Source organism: Panthera onca, chromosome D1, assembly GCF_046562875.1.
Source record: "Panthera onca isolate mPanOnc1 chromosome D1, mPanOnc1 haplotype 2, whole genome shotgun sequence".
NCBI lineage: Eukaryota > Metazoa > Chordata > Mammalia > Carnivora > Felidae > Panthera > Panthera onca.
The window spans coordinates 55,660,809-55,675,924 of record NC_138348.1 but is presented as its reverse complement, the minus strand read 5'-3'; the positions used below and the strand labels follow the sequence as shown (position 1 = coordinate 55,675,924).

The window sequence follows — 15,116 nt, the reverse complement described above, 5'->3', positions numbered from 1 at the left end:
GCCTAGAGCCTCCTTCAGATTCTGTGTCTCCCTCTCTCTCTGCCCCTCCCCCACTCACTCTCTGTCTCTCAAAAAAATGAATAAACGTTAAAAAAAATTTTTTTTAAACAGCCATCTTGGGGAGCCTGGGTGGCTCAGTCAGTTAAGCATCCGACTTTGGCCTCAGGTCATGATCTCGTGGTTTGTGAGTTCGAGCCCCACATCAGGCTCTGTGCTCACAGCTCAGACCCTGGAGCCTGCTTCAGGCAGAGCCCTCTCTCTCTGCCCTTCTACCCGCTCACACATGCTCTCTAAAATAAACATTTAAAAAAAATTTTTTAAGAATAGCCATCTTTAGTACAATGCAGAATCTTGATTTTTGTTTTTTTAACCACACAGGTTAGGAAGATATCTGGAAATATCTTGGTTTTCTTTGACAGGACATGTTAGACTCTATTCCAATGAGTTCCTATAAATCCTTGTGGAGCCTGTTATTGCTTGCAGCCTGTACTACCCCTGGAAGAAAGAATTCCACAGTATCCTCTCACTATATAAAGTAGGGCTTACTCCTTTCAGTTTCAAAAAGGCTCCTGGAGCACCTGGATGGCTCAGTCGGTTAGGCGTCTGACACTGGATTTTTGGCTCTGGTTGTGATCTCACAGTGCGTGGGTTTGAGCCCTGCTTGGGATCCTCTCTCTTTCTCCTTCTCTCTGCTCTCTGCCCCTCTCCAGCTCTCTAAGTAGATAAATAAACTTAAAAAAAAAAAAAAAAAAAAAAAGGCTCCTGCCTACAGTGTGCCAGATTTGGGAGAGTCCAGTGGTGCTGACTTTAAATCTGAATCCTAAATCTGTAACTTCAAGTGCACTGTCCTAGGCTTAGGATTCCTCATGATCCACAGCCCACAGTCCCATCACCTCAGCCATGAGACCACATTTCCACTCTCTTCTGCCCTTACTTACTGTACCCTACAGTCTCAGAGTCCAGGATTTCTTGGCTTCTGCCTCAACTGGGAGTGAGGGGGCTTGTACGCTGACACGAATCTTTTTGAAATCTTATGACAATATGGAGTAACAGCCAGAATTTGACTCCTGGTAATATATCCTTAGGAAGCAACAAAACAATGTTATCCGAAACTGGAAAACACCCTAAGTGCCCAAATGGAGCAGGGGTTAAATGCCCACAGGTTAACTTTCTAAAAAAGTGTGCCCTTAGAAATCTGATAAAAGTGGAATGTCAGCTACGTTACAAGGCAGCAATTTTATTAGTATACTGCATCTAAACTGGGAGACTCTTAAAACTGGCGAGGGAAAGCTTTTGAGGTAGGGTGTTTCCCACAGCCATCTGGGTGGTCTCATTCCCTCACATCCCAGCCCTGGAACTACTGTAAGGACTGTTATGGACACCGCTCTGCTGTTTTCCTGCCCTGTATACTTCTGGGCGAACCTACTGCCAGGTGTTGCCAACTGTGTCACATGAGTTTGTCTAGGGGTTGACAAAAAACGTTTTGTGTAAAGGACTAGATAGTATTTAAGGTTTGTGACCTAAATAGTATTTGCCACAAATATTAAACTCTGCTGCTATAGTTTTATTACAAAAACAGCCATAGACAATGCATAAACAAATGAGTATCGATGTGTTACAATAAAAACTTTCTTTACCTTAGAAAAAAACAGGAGGTAGACCAATTTGGCCCACAGGACAGTTTGCCAACTCCTAGTCTCCCTGAACATAAGACCACTCAGGTAGAGTGGACGCTGCGATAGTACAAACATGGACAAGGAAAATGGCTCTGTTACAGTGATGAATGGAGTAATGGTAACTGGCTATAATCATTATTATGCTTACTTTTTTTTTAATACTTTTTCATTACAATATAGATTCTTGGAAAATATCACCAATGATTTGGGACTCTAACTCTGTATGTCCAGACACTCCTTTCTCTTGGCCAGTGCAAATCAGGGAGGGCTCACCCTCCCCTATTCCCCAAAGCCCAAGTGTCCTATCCTGGGTGCCATGTCCCCCTTGTTAATATCTAGGACTTGCTCCAGGAAGAAAGGTACATCATACCGGCCCCTCCTCCCCAAACACAAGCAAAAACAAAAGCAAAGGATACTTACTTGAATAATAAATTGAGACCAAAGAGGGTAAACATGACAGCCATGTAGCCAACAATGCCTGTGGCATAGCTGATTTTATAGATCAACAGGAACCACTTATAAACCAACCTGGAGAAAGGAAAGAATATTAGCACAGCTGACACAGAAACTCTGGCCTAGGGGCCTCTGGATTACCAGAACCTCTTATTCACACATCAATGGAGAGAGCAGGTTCTTTGGTTAGGACTTACTGAGCAACTTGTTACTGTAATGGAGCTGGTCACTCCCTTAACGGTAGAAACACCTCCACATACCAGGGAGCTAGTGCTATTTTCCTGGTCCCAGACCAAGCAAAGAAAAGAGAGCCTTAAAAGGAGGTTTTGGCCTCAAACAAAGAGCACAGCTGACCTCAGACAGCTATGTCATCTCAAATTCAGATTAGTTGGATAAGGAAGTGAAAAATACTAACTACAGCTATGCTCAGAAGGGAATAGGTAGGGAAGGCTAGTTGTTCTCGTCAGAAAAGAGAATTCAAGGGAAGATGAATAAGAGGTAGAATCAGCTATAGGCTTTTCCAGTTGGGCATGGTTAACCTGAATACTGCTTTGCTCCTTTCCAGAGGCCAATAAGGAAATGGTGTCTAATGGATTTGCTTCTGAAATGATTTTCTGGAGAAGAAGGGATAAGGAAGGAGGCACTCAAAGAATACCTTTGAATTGGATGTGTGTGGTGGTGGTGGTGGGGGGTGGTGGAGTGGGGCTGTACAACGCTAGTGAAGGAGGAGGAGCAGTGCTCTCTAGAACCCTACAAAAAGGAGTGTGAAATCTGGTTGGCTGACCCCAGCCAGGTTCAGAGAGGAAAGATGGTTCCCTGAATGTAGCAGGGCCTTTTTAAATGCTATGGAGGCAGGTCCCTGATATCAGGAGCAACTACTCTATCTGTGGTGGGAGCAAAGGAACAATTTGCTTGAATAAACAACTCAAGCTTGCCTGGCTACTGAGGCCGAGTTACTGCCAACGGTGCTCCACCTCAGGGAAGAAACTCAAGGTCCCTGCCTATGCCTCCCTGCTACAGCTAAGCAAGTGGTGATCAGTTCTCAAGAAAGGGAAAGGCCCCAAACATTTTGCACAAAGCAAAACCCACACAAAGCTCCATTACCCAGGGTTTGCACTGATCAGATGGGAGTGAGATAGTGGAAAGGATGTGGAATTTTAGGTGGAACCTGGATTAAGTAAGTATTATTAGCTGGGTAATTCCAAGTAAGTCAAATCACCACTCTAAGACAAGTTTATTTTTTGTATTACAGGGGAAAACCATGATGCCTTCCTCAATGGATTGTACAGAACCCATTTCCTGGTGTATATAATACACGCTCAATAACTGCTACATGAATAAACGTGAATGTTTATGAAAGTGCTCTGAAATTATAAAGCACTATCAAATGTTAGTTATCATGATAAAAAACTTCCCATGTTATAGACACATTTTCAGTCATTTTATCTACAAGTTGATACTGTTTGTTACTTAGTGATTCTTAAAGTGCTTTTTCACACTTTGTCTTCATATCACCCTATATGAGGTAGCAATTATCATCACATTTGTAAGGATAAAAAATTCAAGGCTCAGAAAGGTGAAGCCAAACAAGTCATATAATTAACAATTGGCAGGGCTGGGGTTTCCCATCCACATCCATCTGGCTCCAGAGCCTCTATCTTTTCTAACAGTCCTTAATGTAAACTACCATAGCCAGGGAGGAGCTTCTCAATCACCAACTTCACCTTGAAGATCAATTTTACCATACAAAATGATACTCAGAAGGCCAAAGGAAGACCTATATAGTAAAGCAGAACATAAAATGCATGGGGAAAAGAGCAACTTGCAATTTGGAAGACTTTGGTTCAGGTAGTTACAACTTGGAGGCTGGCTATTTCCTCTGCTAGGCTCTCCTGGATCCGTACACACATCTCTCACAGCACTTACCAACTGCACTGAAACAGCTGCTTTCTTGTCCATCTCCTCCATTAAACCGAGCATTCCTTGAGGGCAGGGACCATGTCTTATCCAGTTCTGTATCCCCAGCGCTCAGCACAGGGCCTGACACATAGCAGGTGCTTGTTGAATGAATGAATGAATGAGAAAATCTCTCTCTCTGTCAAGTACAGATATTAAATGACCTCACAAGCTGGTTGGGAGGATCAAACTAGAAACGCATTTGGATAAAATGCAAAGAATAATACAGGCAGGGGCTGCTTTGTGACCCAAGAAGGAAGTATTATTTGTTGAAAAATTGCACATTTGCTGAGATTCATTCATTCAACAAAAATTTACAGAGTAGGCTCCTATGTGCCAGGCCCTGTGGTAGGGCCTGGATATACAGTGACAACCAAAATACATGTGGTTCCTGATCTCACAATTATAGTTTAGTGGGGGAGATAGACACTCAATATTTTGTGATAAGTTCTATGTTGGAAAACTACAGGGCCTATAAAAGAATACAACAGAAAATCTAGAGATTAGAGAAGGGTTCACACACACACAAAAAAAACATTTAAAATGAGACAATGATCACCAGAATTTGCTTACTTATTTTGGTTGCTTTTAATATAAATAAACCTTGATATAAACTCTAAGGTAAGCTACAGGGAAATATTTTATGATTTTTAATCTGTGAAGGGGGGATAGTTCTCCCAATCAGCTTGTTTTGGTGGAACCCCATGCCAAGTAATCTTGGCAAATAAAAGTTACAATTTTTTCAGTCTAAACCCATTCCAACCCCAATGCATTCCAACCCATTAGCTTCAGAAAACCTAGCTCCTCTTCCCCATTACCTAATCTCTCACCTTGGGGTTGTCTGTACTAGAGGTTTTCGGGTGGCTCGGAAGGTGACAAAAGCTGTGACAGCAGAGAACAAGATCCAGATCACTAGGAACCTCCACCAGTGCAGCTTCACTGTGAAATAGAGGGGAACAACCCACATCTGAAAGAGGGTCACCATCTGAAACACAAACACAAGCACTTCAGCTCTAGCCAGCTCCCTCTGTAGCTCTATCCACGAGTCCATTTCAGCCTGATCCTCTCCTAGATTTCCAAATTTGGACAGAGGCACCTCTTAGTGATTCAACTTAGAAACCTAGGACCATGCCTGACACCTCCCTTTCATCCCTCACCTAACTGTTGTATATATTCTTTCCTTTCCAGGTGAGTCCTTGCCAGCCCTTGCCTGCCTCACTGCAATGACCTCTTTGTTCAATCTCCCTGTATTCAGTGTCTCCCTCTCCAATCTACCGTTTCCAGGAGTCTGGAATGGTAATTCTAACATACAGTCTTTCTTTTCTTTTCTTCTCTTTCCTTTTCTTTCTCTCTCTTCTTCCTCCCTCCTTCCCTCCCTTTCTTTCTTTCTTTTTCTCTCCCTCCCACTCTCTCTTTCTAAGTACGCTTCACACCCAGTGCATGGCCCAACGTGGGGCCTGAACTCACGACTCTGAGATCAAGACCTGAGCTGAGATCAAGAGTCAGACTCTTAAGTGACTGAGCCACCCAAGTGTCTCTCTAATATAGTCTTGAACATGTCATTCCCTTGCTTACAACCCTCTAATGGTCCCCTACATACAGGGTAACACCCAACATCCTTAGGCAGTCAAATCCCCACTACCCTACTATTGTGGATTGAACGAAGGCATAATCAGGAATAAGTCTAGGCATCAGTGTAAAAGAAATGAAAAAATATTGCCTTGCTTTGTAACTCTTAGGCTTAAAGCTATAAGGGTGTAAAGCTACTCATCTCACATCATGAACGAAAGAGAGAAAGGAAAAAGGAAAGAAAAGGAAGAAGGAAGAAACAGAGAGAGGGAGCAATTTAGGGACAGGGTTAGGCCCTTTAAACCAGATGGTCCAGAAGAACCCCAAAAGACCTAGATTCTAGTTCTGTCTGCCTCCAATTCACTGGGTCACCCAGGAAGGTTCTTCCTCCTTGAGGGAAAGGCTTGACTTGATTTTTCAAACCCCTTCAAGTTCTAACATGCTAAGGTTCTTCTGTTAAGCAGCCTTGTATCTCAGATTTCCTGGGAGAGCGAAGGCAGCGTTCAGTAAGTACATCAAGAATTGAGGGCGCCTGGGTGGCTCAGTCGGTTAAGCGGCCGACTTCGGCTCAGGTCATGATCTCGCGGTCTGTGAGTTCGAGCCCTGCGTCGGGCTCTGTGCTGACAGCTCAGAGCCTGGAGCCTGCTTCAGATTCTGTGTCTCCCTCTCTCTGACCCTCCCCTGTTCATGCTCTGTCTCTCTCTGTCTCAAAAATAAATAAACGTTAAAAAAAAAAAAAAAAAAGAATTTAGTTTGCATTTAATGGAAAGAGAAATGCAGAAATAAACATGACCCTTAGTCCCTGTTCTCAAGGAGCTAATAGTCTAGCAGCAAGAGAAAAATATAAATCAAACCTTTGATTAATGATTCTATTAATCTTTAGATGCTTTTTAGAAGTTCAAATAGAGGGGTGCCTGGGTGGCTCAGTTGGCTGATCGTCCAATTTCAGCTCAGGTCATGATCTTATAGTCCGTGAATTCGAGCCCTGCATCGGGCTCTGTACTGACAGCTGGAAGCCTGGAGCCTGCTTCAAATTCTGTCTCTCCCTATTTCTCTGTCCCTCCCCCACTTGTGCTCTGTCTCTCTTTGTCGCTCTCTCTCAAAAATAAACATGAAAAAAATAATTTAAAAAGTTCAAATAGAAACCATTAAAGAATGACTAAACATGGGCACCTGGGTGACTCAGTCAGTTAAGCATGAGATGGGCTCAGGTCATGATCTTGTCATTCCCAAGTTCAAGCCCTGCTTCAGGCTCTGTGCTGACAGCTCAGAGCCTGGAGCCTGCTTTGGATTCTGTTATCTCCCTCTCTCTCTGCCCCTCCCCCACTTGCACTCTGTCTCTGTCTCTCTCAAAAATAAACATTAAAAAATTAAAAAAAAAAAAAGAACGAGGGGTGCCCAGGTGGTTCAGTTGGTTAAGTGTCCGACTTTGGCTCAGGTCATGATCTCACGGTTCGTGAGTTTGAGCCCCGCGATGGGCTCTGTGCTGACAGCTCAGAGCCTGGACCCTGCTTCAGATTCTGTGTCTCTTCTCTCTCTGCCCCTCCCCTGCTCATGGTCTGTCTCTCTCTCTCTTAAAAATAAATAAACATTAAAAAAAAACTTAAAAAAATAAAAAATAAATAAAAAAGAATGAAAAACAAGGTAGAATAATACACTGAAATGACCAGAGATTTTAGAATTAAAGAGATCTAGATATGAATCTCAATACAGCTATTTACTGTATTACCTTAGGCAAGTCACTTAACCCTGATAAGTCTCAGTTTTCTGAACTGTAAAATGGGATTAACAGCATCTACTCTCAAAAGATTGTATAGGTTAAATGAATTAATTCATGGAAAGTTCTTGGAACAAGGCCCAACAAAGTAAGCATTTAATATAGATAATGTAATAAATACAATGTAAGTATTCAATATAATAGCTCATATAAAAAAACAAGTAGAGTGCATAATTCATAGTAAGCATTCAGTAAATGAGAGCTCTTATTATGGCTTCACATTATCAAAACTGCATAAAGTCAACTGTCATAAGGGAGCAAAGACTGCAGTTGGCAACCAAAATAATCAACATATTGAAAGTGGTGGGGTTATAATGAGAGAGAGACAAAAGAAACAAACAAACAATAGAAAAGATCAATGAAACAAGAGCTGGTTGTTTGAATAAACCTTTAGCCAGAAACATCAAGAAAAAAAAAAGGACCCAAATAAAATCAGAAACAAAAGAAGTAACAACCGACACCACAGAAATACAAACAACTTAAGAGACCACTACAAAAAAATTATATACCAAAAAAACTGGACAACCTAGAAAAACTGGATAAACTCCTAGAAACATACAATCTTCCCATATTGAACCTGGCACAAACAGAATGAGACCGATTACTAGTAATGAAATTGAATCAATAATCAAAAACCTACCATAAACAAAAACCAAGGACCAGATGGCTTCACAGGTGAATTCTACCATTTAAAGACAAGTTAATACCTATCTTCCTCAAACTATTTGAAAGATAAGAAAAGGAAAGAAAGCTTCTCTATGAGGCCAGCATTACCTTGATACCAAAACCATACAAAGATGCTACAAAAACCAACCAACCAACCAACCAACCAACCAAACAAACAAACAAACAAAAAAACCTCCACCAAACAAACAAAAAAAACCCCCCACCTATAGGCCAATATCCTGAATGCACACAGATGTAAAAACTCAACAAAATATTAGCAACCACATTCAACGACCAAAGGACAGTGCACCATGATCTGGTGGGACTTATTCTGGGGATACAAGGATGATTAAATATTCACAAATCATATTCCACATTAACAAAATAAAGGACAAAAATCATAGGATCATCTCAATAGATGCAGAAAAAGCATGTGACAAAATTCAATATCCATTCATGATAAAAACTCAACAAAGTGGGGATACAGAAAACATACCTCAACATAGTAAAGGCCATATATGACAAACCCACAGCCAACATCATACTCAATGGTGAAAAAACAAAAGCTTTTTCTCTAAAATCAGGAACACGACAAGAATATCCACTCTTGCCACTTTTATTCAACATAGTACTTGAAGTCCTAGCCATAGCTATCAGACAAGAAAAAGAAATAGAAGGCATCTAGATTGGTAAGGAAGAAGTTAAACCAACACTATTTGTAGATGACATGATAGTATACATAAAAAACTGTTAGAAGTAATATATGAATTCAGTAAAGTTTCAGGATAAAAATTAAATATACAGAAATCTGTTGCCTTTCTATATACTAGTAATGAAGAAGAAAGAGAAAATAAGAAAAAATTCCATTTACAATTGCACCAAAAGAATAAAATACCTAGGAATAAATTTAATTAAGGAGGTGAAATACCTGTACTATGAAAACTATAAGACACTGATGAAAGAAACTGAAGACAACACAAATGGGAAAATATTCCATGCTCATAGATTGAAAGAATATTGTTAAAATGTCCATACCAACCAAAGCAATCTACAGATTCAACATAATCTGTATCAAAACACCAATAGCATTTTTCACAAAACTAGAATGCAAAGACACCAAATAGCCAAAATAAAATTTGTATGGAATTGCAAAGACACCAAATAGCCAAAGCAATCTTGAGAAAGAAAAACAAAGCTGGAGGCTTCACAATCCCAGGTTTCAAGATATACTATAAAGCCACAGTAATCAAAACAGTATGGTAGTGGCACAAAAACAAACACATAAATTGTTCCAATTTCAGTATATGTGCTCCTGAAGCAAGCACAGCAGACACATAAATCAACAGAACAAAAGAAAGAGTACAGAAATAAACCCATGCTTGTATAGTCAATTAATCTATGACAAAGAAGGTAAGAATATTCAATGGGGTGAAGACAGTCTTTTCAATATTTGGTGCTGGGTATCCAAAGGATACAGGTGTGCTGTTTTGAAGGGGCACATGCACCCCAGTGTTTATAGCAGCACTACTGACAACAGCCAAAGTATGGAAAGAGCCCAAATGCCAATCGACAGATGAATGGATAAAGAAAATGTGGTATATATATACAATGGAGTACTACTCAGCAATCAAAAAGAATGAAATCTTGCCATTTGCAACAACATGGATGGAACTAGAGTGTATTATGCTAAGTGAAATCAGAGAAAGACAAATATCGTGTAACTTCACTCATGTGTGGAATTTAAGATAGAAAACAGATGAACATAAGGGAAGCAAAAATAATATAAAAACAGGGAGTGGGACAAAACATAAGAGACTCTTATAGAGAACAAACAGGTTGTAGGGTGGGGGATGGGCTAAATGGGCAAGGGTCATTAAGGAGGGCACTTGTTGGGATGAGCACTGGGTGTTACACATAGGGGATGAATCACTGGATTCTACTCCTGAAATCATTATTGCACTATATGCTAACTAACTTGGATGTAAATTAAAAAAAAAAAAAAAAAAAAAAAAGCTGGGGGGAGGTGCCTGGGTGGCTCAGTTGGTTAAGCATCAGACTTCAGCTCAGGTCATGATCTCACAGTTTGTGAGTTCAAGCCTTGTGTCAGGCTCTGTGCTGACAGCTCAGAGCCTAGAGCTTGCCTCAGATTCTGTGCCTCCCTCTCTCTCTGCCCTCCCCTGCTCACACTCTGTCTCTCTCTCTCTCAGAAATAAACATTAAAAAAATTTTTTTAAATAACGAAATATGAAAAAAATTGGTGCTGGGAAAACTGGACAGCTTACATGCAAAAGAATGAATGAAACTGGACCATTTTCTTATACCATACACAAAAATAAACTCAAAATGGATTAAAGACCTACATGTGAGAATTGAAACCATAAACCTCCTACAAGAAAACACAGACAGTAACTTCTCTGACATCAACCTCAGAAATGTTTTTCTACATATGTCTCGTCAGCCAAGAGAAACAAAAGCAAAATTAAACTATTTAGACTACATCAAAATAGAAAACTTCTGTACAGCAAATAAAACCATCAATAAAATGAAAAGGCAACCTACCGAAAGGGAGAGGGAATTTGCAAATGACATATCTGATAAGGGGCTAATATTCAAAATACACAAAGCACTTATACAACTCAACAGCAAAAAAACAATCTGATTAGAAATGGACAGAAGGGGCACCTGGGTGGCTCAGTCAGTTAAACATCAGACTCTTGGTTTTGGCTCAGGTCATGATCTCACAGTTTGTGAGTTTGAGCCCTGCTTCATGCTCTGCGCTGACAGCACAGCACAGAGCCTGCTTGGGACTAACTCTCTCACTCTCTCTCTCTGTCTCTCACTCTCTCTGCCCCTCCCCCTCTCTCAAAATAAATAAATAAATAAACATTTAAATAAATTAAAGAAAGAGAGAAGGAAAGAAGAGGAGGCTCCTGGGTAGCTCAGTCGGTTAAGCATCTGACTTTGGCTCAGGTCATGATCTCATGGTTCGTGAGTTTGAGTCACGCATCGGGTGAGCTTGAGCCCCGCTTCGGGTAAGCCCCACCCCACTCTCTCTCTCTCCCCCTCTCTGCCCCTCACTCTCTTGCCCCCCCCCCCAAAATAGAAAAGAAAAGGAAAAGGAACCCTCTTACACTGTTGGTGGAATATAAATTGGTGCAGCCACTGTTAAAAACAGGATGGAGGTTCCTCAAAAAATTCAAAATAGAAATACCAGTAATTCCACTCCTAGATATTTACCCAAAAAAACCCAAAACACTAATTTGAAAAGATATCTGCACCCCTATGTTTAGTGCAGGAGTACTTACAGTAGCCAAGATATGGAAGCAACCCAAGTGTTCACTGGTAGAATGGATAAAGAAGATGTGGTGTATATATATCTTTTTATCTATACCTATATCTATATCTATATAGATATAGATATGTGTGTGTGTATATATATATATACATATACATACATATACACAATGGAATATTATTCAGCCATAAAAAGGGAGATCTTGGGGCACCTGGGTGGCTCAGGTGGTTAAGCTTCTGACTCTTGATTTCGGCTCAGATCATAATCTCAGAGTCTTGCGACTGAGCCCTGAGTCGGCCTGTGAGCTGGGCACGGAGCCTGCTTAAGATTCTATCTCCCTCTACTGCTCATGCTGTCTCTCTCAAAAAAACCAAAAAAACAAAAAACAAAAAAAAATGGGGGAGGGGGATCTTGCCATTTGTGACAACATGGATACACCTAGAGGGTATTATGCTAAGCGAACTCAAACACAGAAAGACAAATACCATATGATTTCACTTATATATAGAATCAAAACAAAACAAAACAAAACAAAACAAAACAAAAAACAAATGAACAAACAAAAAGCAGAAACAGACTCAAACAGAGAGAACCAACTGAAGACTGCCAGGGGGGAAGGAGATAGGGGGATGGGCAAATGGATGAAGGCGAGTAGGAGATACAGAATTCCAATTATGGAATGAGTCACAGGGATAAAAGGTACACCATATGGAATATAGTCAATGGTATTGTAATAGTGTTGTATGGTGATAGATGGATACTACGCTCACACTTGTAGCGAGCATAGCGTAACATATAGACTTGTGGAATCACTATGTTGTACAACCTGAAACTGATGTAAAGTATGTGTCAACTTATATACTTCAATAAACAATATTTTAAAAATCACCAAAACCTCCAGGGGGAAAACAAGTGGTAGGGTCATAGCAATTTCTTTATAATTCTTAATTTTCCTTTCCAGGAAAAATAAATTATCTAAAAACATAAACCAAGGATTTGAGGCTACTTTCAGGTACCTGGACACTCTCTGGGAAGCCTGAAAGCCAGATTCTGTTCAGGGCCTAGACAGCAGTACCTGATAAGCGGCAAAGCAAAGCAGCTGAGTAAACAGAATAGCCTCCCATGACAAAACTGTTAGGTTACAATTTTGCCTAGTTGATTTCTACTATAGTATTTATTAGCATTTTGCTTAATTTAATAAGTAAACTGAAGCTTCTTCATTAAGGAAGGCATTTTTAGTGGCAGCTTGGCAATATGTAAATGATGGAGTTACCCAAGATTTTCAGAACACTGTCAGGGACTCTGGTGCCACCTGCTGGCAATACTTTACACAGACACATTAGGTTAAATCATTTGTTCAAGTGCACGAAGTAATGGAAAGCTTTTGCCCCAAATTCCAGGATTTGGGATAATGAGACAAATACATGAATTGAGCAGCCATCAAGCACAATCAGCAAAGCATCAATTACTAACATGAGAGTTCAGAGGAAAGATGTAGCACTGTGGGCAAGAGCCATCAGGAAGACTGCCTGGAAGAGGCAGAGCTCTTGTCTAGTTCTGAAGGGGCTTGGAGTTGACCAGCTGGAGGGGAAAACTGAAAGCCATTTACTTTTCTTTCCCTGAGTCTACAAATACAAAATTGAAGTGAAGACTAACCTGAAACCTATTCATTGATCCATTCTGCAAACATTTACTGAGGGACAATCCCAGCTTCTCCAATCTGGAAAATAAGAATAGCTCTATCTCACCTATCTCTCCACAAGGCTATACAGTTGAAATGCTGACGTTAGATGCTAACAATAAGAGCTAGATGACATTTTGGGAAAGCAAGCTGGTGCAGCCACTCTAGAAAACAACATGGAGGTTCCTCAAAAAACTAAAAACAGAACTACCCTACGATCCAGCAATTGCACTACTAGGCATTTATCCAAGGGATACAGGTGTGCTGTTTCGAAGCGGCACATGCACTCCCATGTTTACAGCAGCGCTATTAACAATAGCCCAAGTATGGAAAAAGCCCAAATGTCCATTGATGGATGAATGGATAAAGAAAATGTGGTGTGTATACACACACACACACACACACACACACACACACACAGTATTACTCGGCAATCCAAAAGAATGAAATCTTGCCATTTGCAACTACGTGCATGGAACTGGAGGGTATTATGCTAAATGAAATTAGTCAGAGAAAGACAAAAATCATATGACTTCACTCATATGAGGACTTTAAGAGACAAAACAGATGAACATAAGGGAAGGGAAGCAAAAATAATATAAAAACAGGGAGGGGGACAAAACAAGACACTCATAAATATGGAGAACAAACAGAGGGTTACAGGAGGGGGTGCGGGAGGGGGGAATGGGCTAAATGAGTAAGGGGCACTAAGGAAAATTCCTTGAATTCTGAAACTCCTGAAATCATTGTTGCACTATATGCTAACTAATTTGGATGTAAATTAAAAAAAAAAAAAAAGAGCTAGATGATATTTAAATGGACTTTTAGATTTTTTTCATCTCAGAAGCTATAATTCATGAAAAATCAGAAAGGAGCCCCCAGATCAATCCTCCCCTGGGCACCAGCTGCCTTTCCAGTCTTCTCATGCGTGGTGCTTTTGGCTTTCGGGATTCTTTTTTTTTTTTTTTTTTAATGTTTTTATTTATTTTTGAGACAGGGAGAGACAGAGCATGAACAGGGGAGGGTCAGAGAGAGGGAGACACAGAATCTGAAACAGGCTCCAGGCTCTGAGCTGTCAGCACAGAGCCCGACGCGGGGCTCGAACTCACTGACCGCGAGATCGTGACCTGAGCCGAAGTCGGCCGCTTAACCGACTGAGCCACCCAGGCGCCCCGGCTTTCGGGATTCTTATCACTTCTGTATTTCCCTATGTTGTGGGGGTAGTGATTACCTACCATGCTTGGCTGAAAAGGAATATAAAGAATGAATTGAAAACTACATAGCCAGCTAGTACAGCAAAGCACGAGACTCACAGCTAACAGAACAATCAGCTTGAAAAAAATGCTGATAAATGGAGAGAGGTCAACTGGAGGAAGGTGTCTGGGATATGCTTCACAGCTCTGATCAATAATTTCATGAATGATTTGGATGAAAATGCAAAGGACCTGCTTACCAAACTGTGGACAGCATAACGTTTAAGAGCTGGGAAGAACAAGATAGTGAACATGGAAGAAACAAGCAAGGTCCAAAATGAATAAAGCTTGTTTCTAGAGTTCTTCTAGCTCTAAGATTCTAAGGGCTAATAAGTCAAAATGAAGAACAAAAACCATATAATGAAACCGAACCAACTACCAAGTATAGGATGGAAAAGGAATGGCTTAATAGCAGTTCATGTGGAACAGATCTAGGGGTTTCAGTTGACCACAAATTGCCAGGGAATATATGCCAAAAGGGCTGCTGCCAAAAAAGCCAAGGCAACCTTACGCTTTTTAACTAGGAGTATGTCCAGAATGAACGAGGCAGCAAGCAACTCTACTGTTCTCTGCTCTGTCAAAGCATCCTTAGGGCCCTGGGATTAGGTCTTGAGACCACAATGTACAAAGAATAAAACAAAGAAAAGTGGCCATAAGGGAGCAGCCAGGATTACAAATTTGGTCTAGAAACCAAATTACATAAAGACCAGCTGAAAGCCTAGGATAACAGGCCTGGGGAACTACAGGAAGGCACAGCTATTACTTTCAGTTATCTGAAGACTGTCCAGAG

The 15,116-nt window shown here is 40.7% G+C and overlaps 1 protein-coding gene across 4 annotated transcripts in view; it reads right to left on the bottom strand.

The window, feature by feature from the left end:
* Positions 1–15,116, bottom strand: part of RNF121 (ring finger protein 121) — an 82,652-nt gene that overhangs the window by 14,837 nt on the left and 52,699 nt on the right. For all 4 annotated transcript variants that reach the window (XM_078433133.2, XM_060605750.3, XM_060605749.3 and 1 more), the window contains exons 4-5: positions 4,916–5,070; positions 2,097–2,204 (exon numbers count right to left, since the gene is read on the bottom strand). In XM_078433133.2, the coding sequence (XP_078289259.1) occupies positions 2,097–2,204; positions 4,916–5,070 (263 nt within the window). The remainder of the gene's footprint in view (positions 1–2,096; positions 2,205–4,915; positions 5,071–15,116) is intronic.